The following is a 19969-nucleotide window of genomic DNA, read 5'->3' on the forward strand; positions in this document are numbered from 1 at the left end:
TGCTTTTTACGTTGAAGTTCATGTGTTTCTGTCTTGTGGTCTTCATTTGCAGAGCAGCTCTGCACTGAGTGGTTGTATTTGCCACACTTTAAACATTGTTTGCCAGAAACTGGACATTGCCCTTTTAAGTGGGCGTGTCCACAGCAGGGACACATCATGACACTGTCCCTCTATGTTCACACATGCGCAATAGGCCATTCTTCCGTGTCGAATCTTCGGGAGACCTGCGCATGTGTGGCCTGCATCCGGTTCGCGCACGTGGTATTGCCGCTAGAGGAGCGCCTTCTGGAAGCCTGGGCCACTATTTTGACAGGTTCGATCTCGTGGTGAAGGCCTTGATCCCAGTAAGTAAATTCCTCATACTCTTTACTTTTTTTTCATGAGTAATAATTTTTTCGTTTTAATAAGGATTTTCTAAGTCCCTCATCAGATATGCCCTTGACTATCTGGTCTCTGATGAGGGAGTCACGGAGGTTTTCAAAGCTGCAGGATTGAGCTAGTAATTCTAAATCAGTTACAAAACTGCTGAAAGATTCTCCCGGTTTTTGTAAACGCCTGGTGAACTTGAATCTTTCAAATATCTCATTGACTTCAGATTGACAGTGGGTTTCAAATTTTGATAATTATTTCCAGCTTGCCCTTGTCCTCCCCTTCCAGGTAGGTAATATTTCTAATGCCTGCGGCCCTGCCAGGGATAAGAGCAAGGCTATCTTCCTGACATCAGACGCTGAGGTCAGATCCTTAGCTTCTAGATATAGATTGAACGGTTATATAAAAAGTTTCCAATTGGAATGCATATTACCAGTGGTCTTGAGCAGGCATGAAGCTTGGATTGGGTCCATCGTGCCAATTGGTATCCGAAGGGTCCGAATGGTGCGAGGCCTTCCTTGGTCAAATGTCTGGTTTAAGTTCTCTTCTCTTGCCGGTGTCTAGCTAGCTTGCTGAAATCACTCTTGGTACCAAATGTTATTCTCCAAGTCTGAATAAAGATTGTATACTTCCAGTTAACACAAATACTTTATTCAATGGGTTTATTCTGTTTCCAAGCTCAACTTGATGTAATACAGTCAAGAGGTATCACCAGTGAAGCGAAGCTAAACTGCCTATGCTGAACTGTGTGTGTGCTGCTGCTCACTAGCCCAGTGCTTCTAAAAGAGGCAGATCCTCCCTTGGGTCAGACCCTTTATACCCATCTCTGATGCTGCGGCAATTACATCTGTGCTGTAGTCCCTGGTGTATGTGCAGATGTACAGATCACTACATCATCGACATCATCTGAAAACACAGCCCCTGTTTCTATATCTACACACAACTCAATCCACCACCTCTCATGTCTAAATTGTCAGACTGCTTGGGCAACATCCAGTACCGAATGGGAGGTTTCCTCAATTAAATATTGAAGACTAAAGCCATTATCTTCCGTTGCGACCACAAATCCCACACCTTAGCCAGCAAGTTCATCCCTCGCCCTGGCAGTTGCCAGAGGCTAAACCAGACTACTCGCAATTGGGTCATATTTTACCGACTAACTTGACCTTCCAATCACATATCACAACTATGACAACCTATTTGTACATCTGCAACAATATCTGACCCCTATTCCCACATCAGCTCTGCTGAAACTTTCATCATAGCTTTTGTTCTACCCGCCATAAAGTTTAAAATCATACAATATTTCACTGCTTCATGTCCTAATTTGTACCCAAGTCTCATTCACCATGACATTGTACAGACCAATGGGGAGGATTTACTGACCAACCCACCATGTGGTTTTCAGCAACAGAGGTGACCCGCCATCATCAACAGGATCTCCTCGCCACCAGGGAACCGGTACCGGCAGGACCAGAAAATCCTGCCAGCGTGAACAGCCAGTAGATCACACCCAAACATCTCAATTTTAAAATTCACATTCGGATTTTTAAATCCTTTCATGGCTTCAAGCCTTCCTACCTCTATAAAAGCTGAAGCTATAAACACCTACAGTGAAATCCACACTATTCCAATTCCACCCTCATAAACATCCCAGTTTTCATCGCTCGATTATTGGCTGCTATGCATTTAGCTGCCAAGGCCTCAAACTCTGGAATCCACTTTCCTAAACTTCTCTCCTCTCCATTAAGTCATGTCTTTATACCCCTCTCCTTGAGCAGGCCTTTGGTCACCAGACCTAGTGGCTCTTTTTCTAGCTCACATCATTTAATAATACCCCTATCAAGCACATTGGGATATTTCACTACATTAGAAGCACTGTGCAAATACAAAGTGTGGTCAGATCAGACCATACTATTGTTTTAAAGCTTCATACTCATCTAGTGGGCCCAGAGGTTTGTAAAGATTAATTGCGCACTTCTTTCAACTTCTTTGCATTGGCAAGGGGACTTAAATAAGCCAGTTGATTGATCCCCAAAATATTCCATAGCAGTGGTGCCTTGATTCACAACAAATGTTTGAAATATTAAAAGACATAGCTGCTTGAAATTAGGAGTACAATTTAATGTTACTTATTTCAAGGTAAGGGAGTAAAAGTAATTAGCAAGACTTACTGCTTCTACTTCTTGTGAACATTGATGGTAAGCTTGAACCGTCACCACATGCTGCATTCTATTTGCTATAACCAATACATGAGCAGCATTCACCCTGCTGCTGGCACACCTTTAAACAAGTAACTTTATTGGTCCCAGCTGCTGCTGCAAAGAAAAAAGTGCTTGTAGACAAACAGAAGCTTTCTTATTCAGCCCATTATACTGCTTTTAACTCAAGAGCAAATTAAATATACTTTGTTTCGAGCCAATTACCTGTCTTTTCTAAATTAAACAATAATGATTTACACCAATTGAAAGCATTAATTTTACAAGACACTGAATACAGCTGCGCTCATCAAAACCATCCATCATTTATGTAAATTTTCCCCATGGAAAACGAAAGAAAATCATCAGTTCTCCAACATCAATTAATTATTCACTTGGGAAGAAATGCCTTCGCAATAAACAGTTGCACTGCAACTTTGTTTTTCTCTAATCATTCGAAAGGGCCAAACTCTGTAGTAGTAATGATAGTGGAACTGTCAGCGTTTGCTGTCTATTATCCTTTGAATCTGCCAGAAACATCTGGGGCGGGATTCCCAGGACGATATACTATATCGGAATTATAGGTGGAGAATTCGATCCTCCACCTCAAGATCTTATCGTTCTTGATTTTGCCCCGCTGCGTATTATCGAACGTGAAGGCTACCGATCGTTGGTCGGTGACGAGGGTAACCTCCTACCAACGAGGTAGTGCCTCCAGTGCCGTACGGCTTCCAGAATGGCTTGGGCCTCTTTTTCGACTCGGGAGTGCCGAATTTCGGAGGTGGTGAGGGTGCGGGAAAAAAATGCTACCGGTCTGCCTGCTTGATTGAGGGTAGTGGCGAGAGCGACCTCTGATGCGTCGCTCTCCACCTGGAAGGGGATCGATTTGTCCACCGCACACATCGCGGCTTTGGCGATGTCCGCCTTGATGCAGCTGAAGGCCTGGCGGGCCTCAGTCGCCAGTGGGAAGATGGTGGCCTTGATTAGTGGGTGGGCTTTGTCCGCATAGTTGGGGACCCACTGGGCATAATATGAAAAGAAACCTAGGCACCTCTTCAGGGCCTTGGGGCAGTGGGGGAGGGGGAGTTGCAGGAGGGGGCGCATACGGTCAGGGTCGGGTCCTAGAACCCCGTTTTCCACGACGTAGCCGAGGATGGCTAGTCTGGTTGTGCGGAAAACGCATTTCTCCTTGTTGTACGTGAAGTTTAGTGTTTGGGCGGTTTGGAGAAATCTGTGGAGGTTGGCATCGTGGTCTTGCTGATCATGGCCGCAGATGGTGACATTGTCCAAGTACGGAAATGTGGCCCGCAGCCGTACCGGTCCACCATTCGGTCCATTGTTCTTTGGAACACCAAAACGCCGTTCGTGACGCCAAAGAGGACCCAGAGGAAGTGGAAAAGGCGGCCGTCTGCCTCAAAAGCCGTGCAGTGGCGGTCCTCCCGGCGGATTGGGAGCTGGTGGTATGCAGACTTCAGATCCACCGTGGAGAACACCCGGTAGTGTGTGATCTGGTTTACAATGTCTGCAATCCGGGGAAGGGGGTACGCATCGAGTTGCGTGTACTGGTTTATCGTTTCGCTGTAATCTACAACCCTCCGGTTCTTTTCCCCGGTCTTGACGACCACCACCTGAGCTCTCCAGGGGCTATTGCTGGCCTCGATGACTCTCTCCAGCAAGGGACACTGGACCTCGGATCTGATAAAAGTCGTGTCCTGTATGCTATACCGCCTGCTTCTGGTGGCGACTGGTTTGCAGTCAGCGGTGAAGTTTGCAAAGAGTGGTGGAGGGTCGACTTTTAGGGTCGTGAGGCTGCATATGGTGAGTGGGGGTAGGGGCCCCCCGAACTTCAGGGTTAGGCTCCTGAGGTTGCATTGGAAATCTAGTCCCAATAGGAGAGGAGCACAGAGGTCTGGGAGCACATATAATTTAAAATTGGCGTACTCGGCACCCTGTATTGCTAGGATTGCGGTAGTGCACCCTCGGATTTGCACCGAGTCCGACCCAGAGGCGAGGGAGATGGTTTGGTGCGCCGGGAAAATTGGGAGCGAGCAGCGTCTTACCATGTCTGGATGAATGAAGCTCTCTGTGCTTCCGGAGTCAAAAAGGCAAAGCGTCTCGTGCCTGTTTACCCGGACGGTCATCATGGAGCTCCGGAGGTGCTTGGGTCGCGACTGGTCCAGGGTGACTGCGCTGAGTTGCGGGTAGCCGGCGTGGTCGGAGGTGCTGGGGCGGTTCAGCGATGGCTGCCTTTGTTGATCGTGCGCGTCGAGCGTCGGGCGTAGCAGATGGCGGCCAAGATGACGGCCCCCATGGAGCGCACGTGGTCGGCCGCATGGGGGAGGATGGCCAAGATGGCGGCCCCCATGAGTCGCACGTGCTGTGAGGGCAGGAGGATGGCTGCCCCCACGGATAGCACGAGGCTGATGATGCGTCTGCAGGGGGCGGATTCGGCAGACACGCTACCACACTGCAGGGTCTGCGGGCCTGTGAGTCTGAGGATCGGGCCTGTGAGATAGGGTTCTTGGACCTGGCCAGTCAAACTTTGGCAAAATGTCCTTTTCTCCCGCAGCTGCTGCAGTTTGCGTTACGGGCCGGGCAGTGCTGCCAGGGGTGTTGGGACTGGCCGCAGAAATAGCGGGGTAGCCCCCCATGGTGGGCTGCCGGCCGCGCGGCACAGGCTTGGGGTAGTCTTTGGTCACGGGTTCACGAGGGGGTCACGTGGTCAGCCGGGAACGCGTTAAGGCTCTGGAACCCTACTTCCAGAGAGGAGGCTAACTTTACCATCTGATCCAGGTCCAGGCCCCCTTTTCGAGTAGGCGCTGTCTCACATAGTTGGACCGCACTCCCGCCACGTAGACGTCTCAGAGTTCCATATGTTGATTGGCCGTAACGGCCTGGTAGTTGCTGCTGCGTGTGAGGGCTTTGAGGTCGCGTATGTAGTCTTCTAGCGATTCCCCAGGGCGCTGGCGGCGAGTGGTGAGGATGTGTCGCGCATAGACCTCGTTCACGGGCCGTACATAGAGGCGTCCGAGCATCGCGAGGGCATCTGCGTAGGAGGAGGCCTCGTCGAGTTGAACAGAGATTCGATGGCTCACCCGTGCGTGGAGGAGGCTCAGCTTCAGTTCGTTGGTGATGGAAGGCATTGAGGAGGCTGCGAGATAGGCCTTGAAGCAGCGGAGCCAGTGCAAAAATATTTATTTCGCCTCCGCGGCCTGCGGATCGAGTTCCAGTGGGTCAGGTTTGAGGGCCGATTCCATAGTTGCGTTTAAGTTGATTAAATTGATGCGACCATCAATTCACTCGAGACGGGAGTAGATGTAAACTGTGGCTTTAATCAACTTAGAACAGTGCCTGCCTGTGACTGATCCAATACTGAGAACCACCGACAGGTTGACTGAACTTTATACCACCCTTCAAGGGGAGGAGCCATGGGCGGAACCCATACAGGCCCCAACATGTTCCCCTATGGATAATGCCATACAATGGCCCATAGGAGGAGCCCACAAGGGCAACAGCACAGATACAAATACAATGGTGGATTATTGGCATAATACATTCACCACACAGGCATGGTTAAATATGAGGAAAATTCTGTTTGGTTGGTGTGGTAATACCAGGTATTGCGGTACCTGAGTGGTGGATGACCGTTGGTTAGACCCAGGAGTCTACCATTGGCTGATGTACATAGCTCCGCCCTGAGAGGCTGAGTATAAGAACCAATGCCGTCCCAGCAGCCTTCACTTTCTGTATCGAAGCTGCTGGGGAAGAGTTCTAGCAGATTAAAGCCTATTAGTTATGCCTCACCTTGTCTTGAGAGTAATTGATTGCGCATCAATTTAATCTGCTACAACTTCAGTTGAAAGGATGGATCTCCGTATCAAACCGGAGTGCCTTCAGCTCAGTCCCCACGCGGACAACTCTGCTGCTATTTTCAAACATTGGCTGGCGTGCTTTAAGGGCGACCTCGACACGGCCGCCGACACCCCCACGGAAGGACAAAAGATGCATCTCCTACGCTCACGGGTCAGCCCTCGGATCTACCCTCTTATCGAGGAGGCGGCGAATTATGCTGCCGCGATCGAGCTGCTAGAAGGACATATCCGCCCTGTGAACCAGGTCTACGCTCGTCGCCTGCTGGCGACTAGGAAGCAAAGCCCCGAGGAAACGTTGGAAGACTTCTACTGGGCACTGCTGGTGCTGGGCCGAAACTGTGGCTGCCCGCCAGTTTCGGGGAACGAGCACACGGAACCTTTGATCAGGGTTGCTTTTGTGGCATGTATGACCTCCCCGATATCCGCCGAAGGCTCCTAGAAATGAACACTCTGGCGGGGTCCATGGACGTTGCATATAAAAATGCGTTGTCCTTTGCTCCCGATCGCGCGGCGGCCCCCGGACTGCATGGCGCCCCGTAGCGGCAGCCCCTCGGACCTTTTCCCTGACCCCGCAAGCCTGCGCGGCGAGACGGCCCGCTAACGCCGCCGGACACCGCTGTTTCTTCTGCGGGCTGGCGAATCATGCCCGCCCGCGCTGCCCGGCCCGCACCGCCACCTGCAAAGGGTGCGGCAAGAAGGGCCACTATGTGGGGGTCTGCAAGGCCCGCGCCGTGGCCGCGGTCTCCAGCGACTATCGGCAAACTCCCTTTCAGGCCCCGACCACCCAGCGTTCACCGCCACCCCCCTATCCTAAGGCCGCGTGCGACCCGCGGGCACGGCCATTTTGCCCCCCGGACACCACGCTGGACGGGTGGGCGCCGCCAATTTGTCCCTCACCGCCGCCATCTTCTTCATCCCCGGACACCATGTGCGACCCATGGGTGACGCCATCTTGGATGGGGCCCCCGGGCCCCCAGCACAGCCGACTACGTGCTGCCTGACCAGAACTCTCAATTACTGCAGCTGGCCTCGGTGACTCTGGACCAGAGTCGGCCCCGGACACTTGCGAAAGCTACAACGACGATCTCCATCAACGGCCACGAGACGTCGTGCCTGATCGACTCTGGGAGCACGGAAAGCTTTGTGCACCCCGACACGGTAAGGCGCTGTTCTCTAGTCACCCATCCCGTAAACCAAAGGATCTCCCTGGCCTCCGGGTCACACGCGGTGGAGATAAAGGGGTTCTGCCTCGCGAACCTCACTGTTCAAGGCAGGGTATTCCACAATTTCCGCCTGTACGTCCTGCCGCACCTCTGCGCAGCTGCCCTCCTTGGGCTGGATTTCCAGTGCCATCTGCAAAGCCTCAGCTTTAAATTCGGCGGCCCAATATCCCCCTTACTGTCTGCGGCCTCGTGACCCTGAAGGTCGACCCGCTTTCCCTGTTTGCGAACCTCACCCCGGATTGCAAACCCGTCGCCACCAGCAGCAGACGGTACAGTGCCCAAGACCGGACCTTTATCAGGTCGGAGGTACAGAGGCTGCTGAGGGAAGGGGTCATCGAAGCGAGCAACAGTCCCTGGAGAGCTCAAGTAGTGGTGTAAAGACCAGGGAGAAACATAGGATGGTCATTGACCACAGTCAGACCATCAACAGGTTTACGCAGCTGGATGCGTACCCTCTCCCCCGTATAGCCGACCTGGGGAACAGGATCGCGCAATACAAGGTTTTCTCCACGGTTGATCTCAAGTCTGCCTACCACCAGCTACCCCTCCGTAATGGTGACCGCCAGTACACTGCCTTCGAAGCAGACGGGCGGCTCTATCACTTTTTAAGGGTTCCCTTCGGTGTCACGAACGGGGTCTCAGTCTTCCAACGAGAGATGGACCGAATGGTTGACCGGTACGGCTTACGCGCAACATTCCCGTATCTGGATAATGTCACCATCTGCGGCCATGCCCAGCAGGACCACGACACCAACCTCCGCAGATTTCTCCAGACCGCGAAAATCCTTAATCTGACATACAATAAGGATAAATGCGTGTTTAGCACCGACCGTCTAGCCATTCAAGGCTACGCAGTGCGAAGTGGAGTCATAGGCCCTGACCCTGAGCGCATGCGCCCCCTCATGGAGTTCCCCCTCCCTCACTGCCCCAAGGCCCTAAAGCGCTGCCTCGGGTTCTTCAGCTATTATGCACAGTGGGTCCAGTCTTCTGGCACTATTCCTGTAGACAAAGATGACTTAAAGATCAAGGCCAAAGGCTCAGCAATCTCCTACCTAGCTTCCCAGAGAATCCTAGCATAAATCCCATCCGGCCCAGGGGACTTATCTATTTTCATACTTGCCAGAATTGCTAACACCTCCTCCTTATGAACTTCACGCCCTTCTCGTCTAGTAGCCTGAATCTCAGTATTCTCCTCGACAACATTGTCTTTTTCTTGTGTGAATACTGACGAAAAATATTCATTTAGCACCTCTCCTATATCCTCGGACTCCAAGCACAACTTCCCACTACTGTCCTTGACTGGCCCTACTCTTACCCTCATCATAGGCCCCGGTAGGGCAGCACGGTAGCCTTGTGGATAGCACAATTGCTTCACAGCTCCAGGGTCCCAGGTTCGATTCCGGCTTGGGTCGCTGTCTGTGCGGAATCTGCACATCCTCCCCGTGTGTGCGTGGGTTTCCTCCGGGTGCTCCGGTTTCCTCCCACAGTCCAAAGATGTGCGGGTTAGGTGGATTGGCCATGATAAATTGCCCTTAGTGTCCAAAATTGCCCTTAGTGTTGGGTGGGGTTACTGGGTTATGGGGATAGGGCGGAGGTGTTGACCTTGGGTAGGGTGCTCTTTCCAAGAGCTGGTGCAGACTCGATGGGCCGAATGGCCTCCTTCTGCACTGTAAATTCTATGATAATCTATGATCATTCTTTTATTCCTGACATATCTAGAGAAAGCTTTAGGGTAATCCTTGATCCTACCTGCCAAAGACTTCTCATGTCCCCTCCTGGCTCTTCTTAGCTCTCTCTTTAGGTCCTTCCTAGCTAACTTGTAACTCTCGAGCGCCCTAACTGAACCTTCATGTCTCATCTTTACATAAGTCTCCTTCTTCCTCTTGACAAGTGTTTCGACTGCTTTCGTAAACCACGGTTCCCTCACTCGACCACTTCCTCCCTGCCTGACAGGTACATACTTATCAAGGACACGCAGTAGCTGTTCCTTGAACAAGCTCCACATTTCCATTGTGCCCATCCCCTGCAGTTTTCCTCTCCATCCGATGTATCCTAAGTCTTGCCTCATCTCATCATAATTGCCTTTCCCCCAGATATAACTCTTGCCCTGCGGTATATACCTATCCCTTTCCATCACTAAAGTAAACGTAATCGAATTGTGGTCACTATCACCAAAGTTCTCACCTACCTCCAAATCTAACACCTGTCCTGGTTCATTACCCAGCACCAAATCCAATATGGCCTCGCCTCTCCTTGGCCTATCTACATACTGTGTCAGGAAACCCTCCTGCACACATTGGACAAAAACGGACCCATCTAATGTACTCGAACTATAGCATTTCCAGTTAATATTTGGAAAGTTAAAGTCCCCCATAACAACCACCCTGTTGCTTTCGCTCCTATCCAAAATCATCTTTGCAATCCTCTCCTCTACATCTCTGGAACTTTTCGGAGGCCTATAGAAAACCCCTAACCGGGTGACCTCTCCTTTCCTGTGTCTAACCTCAGCCCATACTACCTCAGTAGACGAGTCCTCATCAAACGTCCCTTCTGCCACCGTAATACTGTCCTTGACTAACAATGCCATCACTCCCCCTCTTTTACCACCTTCCCTGAGCTTACTGAAATATCTAAATCCCGGCACCTGCAACAACCATTCCTGTCCCTGCTCTATCCATGTCTCCGAAATGGCCACAACATCGAAGTCCCAGGTACCAACCCATGCCGCATGTTCACCCACCTTATTCCGGATGCTCCTGGCATTGAAGAAGACACACTTTAAACCACCTTCCTGTCTGCCGGTACACTCCTGCAACTTTGAAACCCTACTCATGACCTCACTACTCTCAACCTCCTGTATACTGGAGCTACAATTCAGGTTCCAAAGCCCCTGGTGAACTAGTTTAAACCCTTCCAAAGAGCATTAGCAAATTTCCCCCCCCAGGATATTGGTACCCCTCTGGTCCAGGTGCAGACCATCCCGTTTGTAGAGGTCCCACCGACCCCAGAATGAGCCCCAATTATCCAGAAATCTGAAACCCTCCCTCCTGCACCATCCCTGTAGCCACGTGTTCAACTCCTCTCTCTCCCTATTCCTTGTCTCGCTATCACGTGGCATGGGTAACAACCCAGAGATAATAACTCTGTTTGTCCTAGATCTAAGTTTCCACCCTAGCTCCCTGAATTCCTGCCTTACATCCCCATCCCTTTCCCTACCTATGTCGTTGGTACTTATGTGGACCACGACTTGGGGCTGCTCTCCCTCCACCTTAAGGATCCCGAAAACACAATCCGAGACATCACGCACCCTGGCACCTGGGAGGCAACATTGCCTCACCTTGTCTTGAGAGTAATTGATTGCGCACCAGTTGGCATCGCTTTCTTCAAGGTCAGCCATGAGTAATGTTGTTTCACCATTGGTGCGCAATCAATTACTCTCAAGACGAAGTGATTCATAACTGAAGGCTTCAATCTGCTAGAACTCTTCGCCAGCAGCTTCGATACAGAAAGTGAAGGCTGCTGGGATGGCACCGGATCTTATACTCTGCCTCTCAGGGCAGAGCTACGTACAACAGCCAATGGTAGACTCCTGGGTCTAACCAATGTGTGACCCGGAGGCCAGGGAGATCCTTTGATTTACGGGATGGGTGACAAGAGAACAGCGCCTTACCGTGTCGGGGTAAACAAAGCTTTCCATGCTCTCAAGGTCAATCAAGCAAGACGTCTCGTGACCATTGATGGAGATCGTCGTTGTAGCTGTTGCAAGCGTCCGGGGCTGTCTCTGGTCGAGTCACCGAGGCCAGCTGAAGTAATTGAGGGTTCTGGTCTGGCAGCGTGTAGTCGGCTGTGCTGGGGGCCTGGGGCCCCATCGAAGATGGTGTCACCCATGGGTCGCACATGGTGTCCGGGGATGAAGAAGATGGCAGCGACGAGGGACAAAATGGCGGCGCCCACCGGTCCAGCATGGTGTCCGGGGGGCAAAATGGCTGCACCCACGGGTCGCACGTGGCCTTAGGATAGGGGGGGTGGCGGTGTGTGCTGGGCGGTCGGAGCCTGAAGGGGGGGTTGCCGACAGCCGCTGGAGACCGCGGTCACGACGCGGGCCTGGCAGACCGCTGCAAAGCGGCCCTTCTTGCCACACCCTTTGCAGGCGGCGGTGCGGGCCGGGCAGCGCGGGCGGGGATGATTCGCCTGCCCGCAGAAGAAACAGCGGGGCCCGGCGGCGTTAGCGGGCCGTCTTGCCGCGCAGGCTTGCGGGGTCAGGGGGAAGGCCAGTGGGGCTGCCGCTGCGCGGTGCCACGCAGCCCCGGGGGTCATCGCGCGTTCGGGCGCAAAGGACAGCGCGTTTTTATAGGCAACAACCATGGACCGCGCCAGGGCCCGTGCCTCAGTAAGTCCCAGAGTGTCCCTTTCTAGGAGCCTTCGACGGATATCGGGGGAGCTAATACCTGCCACGAAAGCATCCCTGATCAAAAGTTCCGTCTGCTCGCTCCCCGAAACTGGCGTGCAGCCACAGCTTTGGCCCAGCACCAGCAGCGCCCGGTAGAAGTCTTCCAACGTTTCCTCGGGGCTTTGCCTAGTCGCCAGCAGGTGACGAGCGTAGACCTGGTTCACAGGGCGGATATAATGTCCTTCTAGCAGTTCAATCGTGGCAGCATAATTCTCCGCCTCCTCGATAAGAGGGTAGATCCCAGGGCTGACCCATGAGCGTAGGAGATGCATCTTTTGTCCTTCCGTGGGGGTGTCGGCGGCCATGTCGAGGTAGCCCTTAAAGCACGCCAGCCAATGTTTAAAAATAGCAGCAGAGTTGTCCGCGTGGGGGCTGAGCTGAAGGCACTCAAGACGAAGTGATTCATAACTGAAGGCTTTAATCTGCTAGAACTCTTCCCCAGCAGCTTCGATACAGAAAGTGAAGGCTGCTGGGACGGCACCGGCTCTTATACTCCGCCTCTCAGGGCGGAGCTATGTACAACAGCCAATGATAGACTCCTGGGTCTAACCAATGGTCATCCACCTCTTAGGTACCACAATACCTGGTACTACCACAACCATTAACCGTGATATCCAGCCATTAATTTTGCTGAAGATAATCTAAATAATTTCAGATCAATATATATTGAACTCCTGCATAAGGAATAAGCTTATTTATCTCCTCAGCTTTTAAACTCCCACATCTCCAATTTGTCGAGCCTCTGCCTGCGCAAAAGGCGAATTTGGGCAGCACGGTGGCAGAGTGATTTGCACTGCTGCCTCACAGCACCAAGGACCTGGGTCAAGTTCCAGCCTTGCCTGTGTGGAGTTTATACGTTCTCCCTGAATCTGCGTGGGTTTCCTCTGGGTGCGTTGGTTTTCTCTCACGGTCCAAAGATGTGCAGGTTAGGTGGGGTTATGGGGAAGTGGGGCTTGAGTCGGGAGCTTATTCGGAGGATGGGGGCAGACTCGATGGGCCGAATGACTTCCTTCTTTACTGTAGGAATTCTATGATTTTATGAAGCCCATGGAGTGATCTATTGATGATCCCCAATATCCTTTGTGGTATTTATTAATCTACTTGGCGGTCGCCAGCCTTTCAAGATCTTCTCTTTTCGTTTTTATGAACCAAAGTAAAGATTCTTTGTCAATAGATATAATTAGGCTAATGAGGGCGTCACCTCCTCACAGCATCTTTTTAAAATCTGGAATCATCAGAATTAGCTCCAACAAGTTAAAAAAGCAATGGCGCAGCACATCTGCTAGAAATGATAAAAGAACCAACATCAGTCCATTATTTTTATAGATTTTTCTACTGTAGTTTCTTGGCTTGAATTCAAAAACAGACTACAGCTAATCTTACAAATAAGCTTGGTCAGTCATTATCATTAAAGTTTGAGTTCAATTCAAGGCATATAGTTTTCTCTGTTTGGCGGTCAGTTTGATGTGTTGTCATGTATTAGTAAATTTTTATTGGGCAGCGGGAAGAGAGACATTATTTTTAAAATAATCACCAATATGGTTTCAGAGTAATATATTTAAACTGTTGTCTGTGCTTGAAATTGAAATATAAAAAATATGATTAGTTTCATTCTATAATGCAGGTGAGTGGTATTGCTTTTTATAAACAAATGCAATTCAGTAAGGAATAAGTGTATGATTTGTTTGATAGTTGAGAAACTGACACTGGGCTCATGCACTGAGGCAAGAGTGCAGCCAATTGAGCCGTGGCCACAATAATAATAATCTTTATGGTCACAAGTAGGCTTACATTAACACTGCATTGAAGTTACTGTGAAAGGCCCCTAGTTGCCACACTCCGGCGCCTGTTCAGGTACAGAGTGAGAATTCAGAAAGTCCAAATTGCCTAATAGCACGTCTTTCGGGACTTGTGGGAGGAAACCGGAGCACCCGGAGGAAACCCACACAGACACGGGGAGAACGCGCAGACACCGCACAGACGGTGACCGAAGCCGGGAGTCAAACCTGAGACCCTGGTGCTGTGAGGCCATAGTGTTAACCACTGTGCTACCATGCCACCCATGAAACAAATTGTAATGCAACACTGAAGAAAAGAATGAAACATCTTGTTACTTTTCTGTAAGAAATAAAGGGAAACAAAATGAGAAAGAACAGATATGTTGGATTCAATTGGGAACTCCTAACATGGAGCGAGCAGTGGCAGAGATACAATGAGCCAAATGGATTCCTTTGGAGCTAAAAGATTTTTGATCTAATATCCACCTCTTTGGCAGCTACAGAACCTGGGGCGAAATTCTCCGGAAACGGCGCGATGTCCACCGACTGGCGCCCAAAACGGCGCAAATCAGACGGGCATAGCGCCGCCCCAAAGGTGCGGAATGCTCCGCATCTTTGGGGGCCGAGCCCCAACATTGAGGGGCTAGGCCGGCGCCGGACGAATTTCCGCCCCGCCAGCTGGCGGAAAAGGCCTTTGGTGCCCTGCCAGCTGGCACGGAAATGACATCTCCGGGCGGCGCATGCGTGGGAGCGTCAGCAGCCGCTGACAGCTTCCCACGCATGCGCAGTGGAGGGAGGCTCTTCCGCCTCCGCCATGGTGGAGGCGGAAGGGAAAGAGTGCCCCCATGGCACAGGCCCGCCCGCGCCGCCTTGTCCCGCCGGTAAGGTAGGTGGTTCAATTTACGCCGGCGGGACAGGCATTTTAGCGGCGGGACTTCGGCCCATCCGGGCCGGAGAATCAAGCGTGGGGGGGGGCCGCCAACCGGCGCGGCGCGATTCCTGCCCCCGCCGAATCTCTGGTGCCGGAGACTTCGGCAACCGGCGGGGGTGGGATTCACGCCAGCCCCCGGCGATTCTCCGACCCGGCGGGGGGGGTCGGAGAATTTCGTCCCTGATCTCTGTAGAACTTTATTTATACTGAATTTGAGCAACTTAAGAGCCAAAGCTAGTCTTCATTTACAGAACTGGGTTGGCATACATCCAAATTGAGTCAACATGCTATTGTTCTTGCTAATTAGTTGTCTTTGTTAGTTTTGCTAACTCACGGTCCGTAATCAATCTAAGGCTGTGCAATCAATCTAATTTGTCATCAAGAACATTCAGTTACTATAAATTAACAATTAGTGTAAGTTTATTCTATGGGTGTTTGCCATATAATGATGACCAATTTAAAACTATTCTATAGTGTCAAAATCTAAAATGAGAATGGTTTTGGAATCAAATCAGTGCGAAACTCAAGTTATTGAAAGAAATTGCACCCACTTCAAATATTAACCTCGTTTTAGCACAAACTCTGATGTTGTACCCAATATGAACTCCATCTCTAACTCGTATCACTGCATGAGGAAAGTATCACGATATTAATGCCTGAGCAGTTGGCAATCATATCAGTATCAGATTGTTACATTGAATGTCTCACTCACTACTTTTCTTATTTTGTAGCTGCAATAAATCATGACAAAAAATAAGAATTCACAAGAAAATATGTTACAGTTATTTAATTCTTTCATGGATATTGTCATGTGAGGGTACCTTTAAGACATGGATGTTTGAGCAATGTACCTTTAAGAAAACAGTGATGTCAGAGAGTGGGTGGAGCTGAGGTCAGGTCAGCCATTTTGCAGTTTAGTTTTGCAGTGTGGAGGAAAACACATTGTGTGTGTCTGTGTTTGCAGTGAGCTGTGATGTCTGCCATAAAAGACCATCTCTGGATCATTTGGGTGATCTAAACTCATAATAGTAAAACCTTTAACCTGATGTGATTTTGTTTAAAGGTGTTAAGTCTCTTGGAAGTTTGAAGGAACATTTGAAGGAATTATTTACTGTTGCAATATTTTCTGAGTTATCTTTGAAATAAGGGGTGTTAAGAGATCCAATGGTTATTTAAGATGTTAAGTTGAGTTCATGGAATAAACAGTGTTTTGTGTTTAAAAACCCACGTGTCCTTAATTGTAATCCCACACCTAGGGAAAAAGCTGTGTGCTAGGAAAAGCAACAAATACATTAAAGGGAGAGGTTGGTTGAACTCCATGATACATTTCGGGGTTCTGAAAACGCCTTGCCCATAACAATATCGATATCACTGGCAAGGCCAACATTTGTAGTTCATCCCGAATCACCCATGAGCTGAATGTCTTGCTAGGTCACTTCAGAGGATTAGTTAAGAGTCAACCACATTGCTGTGGGTCTGGAGTCACATGTGGGCCAGATCAGGCAAGGACAGATTTCCTTCTCCTAAAAGACATTATTGAATCAGTTGGGTTTCTCCACTGATAGTTTCATCACTGATAGTCACCATTACTGAGGCTAGCATTCATTGAACTGAATTTAAATTCCACCAGCTGCTGTGGTGGGATTTGAATCCATGTTCCATAAATAGATTTCATAGAATTTACAGTGCAGAAGGAGGCCATTTGGCCCACTGAGTCTGCACCAGCTATTGGAAAGAGCACCCTACCCAAGCCCACACCTCTGCTATATCCATATGACCCAGTAACCCCACCCAGCCTTTTTTGGACATGAAGGACAATTTAGCATGGTCAATCCACCTAACCTGAACATCTTTGGACTGTGGGAGGAAACCGGAGCACCCGGAGGAAACCCATGCAGACACAGGGAGAACGTGCAGACTCCGCACCTTCATTGACCAAGCCGGGAATAGAACCTGGGACCCTGGTGCTGTAAAGGAACTGCGCCACCATGACGTCCGTTAGCCAGTGACATTACCACCACATCACCATCTCTGCACAAAGTATTTTCAATCGTGCTCTTGTAGAGCCCCTAAAGCTGCAAATCATTTTATCCATTAATAAATTAAAATAACAAGAACACTTGTTTGCAGGAATGTTTTGTTTCAAAGTTTTTATGCTAGATGTAGTTCCCTGAATATCAGAAAATTGACCCAAATGGTCAACTGCCTACTAATGGCACAGATTTTACAGTCAACAGACTGTCCTATCATTGATTAAACTTATCCAAAGGATTTCAGACTTTCTTTAACATAATCTGGCAGAGGAATTCTTACTAAGATATACAGCGTCTGAACAAGGAAGTGTAATTCAAGATCATAATATCGTATGATTCCATGCCAAATCATGTATATAAAGAACAAAATAAAGAGATGGAACAAGAGATGGGATCGAGAGAGACAGCGTGAGAGAAAGTGATTAATAATAATAAGAAGAAGAATCTTGATTGTCACAAGTTAACTTATGTTAACACTGCAATGAAGTGACTGTGAAAAGCCCCTAGTCGCCGCATTGAATCCTGGCAGGGATCTGGGTGTGGGGGTTAAATAGCGGGAAAGGCCAAAATCAAGATTTGTGCCAACGCAAATCAGTTTGTTATCTAACCGCCCCACCCCCTGATGGTGAGTTCTGGATCACGCCCAAATATGGCGAGCATATCGTTAACCCCAATTTGCATGAATTTCCATCTCATTAGTGAGATTGAAGTCGAATGCAATGGCCTCCCGGGATTTCATAGAGTCATAGAATTTTCAGTACAGAAGGAGGCCATTCGGCTCGCTGAGTCTGCACCGGCTCCTGGAAAGAGCCTCACACTTAACTCCACTCCACCACCCTATCCCCGTAACCCAGCAACCTCACCTAACCTTTTTTGGACACTAAGGGTAATTTATCATGGTCAATCCACTTAACCTGCACATCTTTGGACTGTGGGAGGAAACCGGAGCACCCGGAGGAAACCCACGCCGACACGGGGAGAACGTGCAGACTCCCTACAGACAGTGACCCAAGCCGGGAATCGAAACCTGGGACCCTGGAGCTGTGAAACAACTGTGCTAACCACTGTGCTACCGTGCGACCGTGTTGCCCTTTAACTGGCTCCCCAGCGAGAAATCGCGCAGGTGCAGTTTAGCACTCCGTTTTTAAAATGCGAAGTTGTCGTAATGGCTGCTGAGGGGAACTGAGGAGGTGAGTAGTCATTTCCATTTTCCAGCATGCAGCTCCAGGGCACAGGAGCTGCTGCTCCAACCCTCGGGGGGAGGTGGCGGGGACCCGTCAGGGGTGTTGGGCTTGGTTGGGGGGCTGAAGAGTTCCATGTTGGGGGGTTGGCCCTAGAGGGGGGGGGAATGGCTTTTCATCTGTGAAGCCTTCAAGCCATGTTTACATATTGTGGGAGCTGCTTGACTGCCGTCCAAAAAAACCTCTAGGACAGAGCTGGAGGCTATTGCTAATAAAGAATTGGCCTTGTCCATTGCGAGAGCACTTCACAGCTGCAGGTTGTGTTTGCTGCTTGCTCCTGCTGGTGGTTGCAGATATCTGGAGGCTGCTGTTGCTGTTTCCTTACTATTCTGTAGCCAGAAAGGACAATTTGTTCTTTGATACCTGGGTCCTGGAACACCGGGTTCAGGGGTGCATTTGAATCCAGGAGGTTTTCCGGTTTGAAACAAGAAGACACTGTGGAACCTGGTGCGTGACATTGATCAAGATGGACCACCTGATGACGCCGTTGAAGAAATGCTTTTGCAGGTCGCTGACGCTTTTGTTGCTAGTATGGTGAGTGCTGCATGTAACTAGCATGTCACCACAGGTTCAACTCGCTGGAAGTCAAGGATGTTCAACTGCACCTGAGTGCCAGTGGAATATGTGGATTTCAGGATTTAGTTCTGGTGAGATTGGCCCGTGTGGTAGGTCCTGCTCAGCTGTGGCTTCTGAATGGAGAATGGCACTGATACGTAGAACATGTCACACATTGATGGGCAGATCATTTCTATGACAAAGTACTGGACATGATGACACTTTCTCAACACACTCTCAGGTTTATCCTCCATTTCTGATGAGGAACCTTGCGAGAGATGTATCGTGTGGTTTTTCTTTGTAAAATAATTGATACCAATATGGAACGGTGATGTTGCCTTTTTGTTTAATGGTTAGTTTGATATGTGGAATGTTACATAGTTGAATTTTAAATCTTTATTACTGTTGATTGTTTAATAAACAAAATATTCTCAAGTGACTCTTCAGGTTGTGTTTGCTGCTTGCTGCTGCTGTTTCCTTCTTTTTCTATAGCCTGGAGTAAGGAAAGGGAAGATGCTGAGATGACCTATTGCCTGGGCTGGAGAGAGGGAAGGGAAGCTCTTTCGCTCTTCTGGCTTGCCCTGGGTCGATTTGATTTTCCACTGCTGGGGTGTCTACTGCTGGTAGCTGCCAGAGGGAGAGAGAGAAGCAGATTGATCTGAATAAGTGGTGCTTGCTGCTTTTTGCTGTGTGCAGCTGCACCTGCCTGGAGGTTGTATGTTTGTTTGCTGCTGTCTCTTGCTTCTGTGGCCTAGAGTAAGGAAAGGTAGGATGTGAGATGACCTGCTGCCTGGGCTGGAGAAGGATGGGGAGCTCTTTCTTCTGACCTGCTCTGGGTTGGAGTGACTTTCCATTGTTGAGGAGTCTACTGCTGGGAGAGAGTATCATCCAAATGAGCAACTTGATGAAGGTGTTGAAGAAATGCTTTTGCGGATTGCTGGTGATTTAGAAGTGTGGTGAGTGCTGCATGTCGACTAGCATGTCGCTGCGAGTCAGACACGCTGGACATCAAGGCTGTTTTACTTGAATGCCAGTGGAACATGTGGATACCAGCTTTGATTACAATTAACTTAGGCCATATAAAAAGGCCTGGACAATGGAGGCTCTTGGACAGAGACTGATCGTTAAAACTACCGAACAACAAGGATCCTCCATTTCTGGTGAGAGCTTGTGAATGGTGACAGTGTGTTTCGGTTTTCTTTGTACAAATGAACTGTTGTAGCTTTGTGTTGGTACCAATATTCTGTCGTGAAAAGGTCTTGTGTGTTTGATTGTTGGTTGCTGCCACTATGGTGCTGACGCTTCTGCAAACTGTTCAG

General features: G+C 49.7%; 1 protein-coding gene across 3 annotated transcripts in view; it reads right to left on the reverse strand.

Annotated features, from left to right (window-relative positions):
- The window catches only part of slc23a1 (solute carrier family 23 member 1), a 138798-nt gene that overhangs the window by 104659 nt on the left and 14170 nt on the right, over positions 1-19969 (reverse strand). The window contains exon 1 of one of the 3 annotated variants that reach the window (XM_072512212.1): positions 2544-2615. The exons of 1 other annotated variant lie outside the window; for it this stretch is intronic. In XM_072512212.1, the coding sequence (XP_072368313.1) occupies positions 2544-2600 (57 nt within the window). In that variant the 5' untranslated portion in view covers positions 2601-2615. Of the gene's footprint in view, positions 1-802; positions 882-2543; positions 2616-19969 lie in introns of those variants that run through there. One more of the 3 variants, XM_072512215.1, reaches the window with a different exon arrangement.

The sequence above is a fragment of the Scyliorhinus torazame genome, chromosome 7 (genome assembly GCF_047496885.1).
Source record: "Scyliorhinus torazame isolate Kashiwa2021f chromosome 7, sScyTor2.1, whole genome shotgun sequence".
In the NCBI taxonomy this organism is placed as follows: domain Eukaryota; kingdom Metazoa; phylum Chordata; class Chondrichthyes; order Carcharhiniformes; family Scyliorhinidae; genus Scyliorhinus; species Scyliorhinus torazame.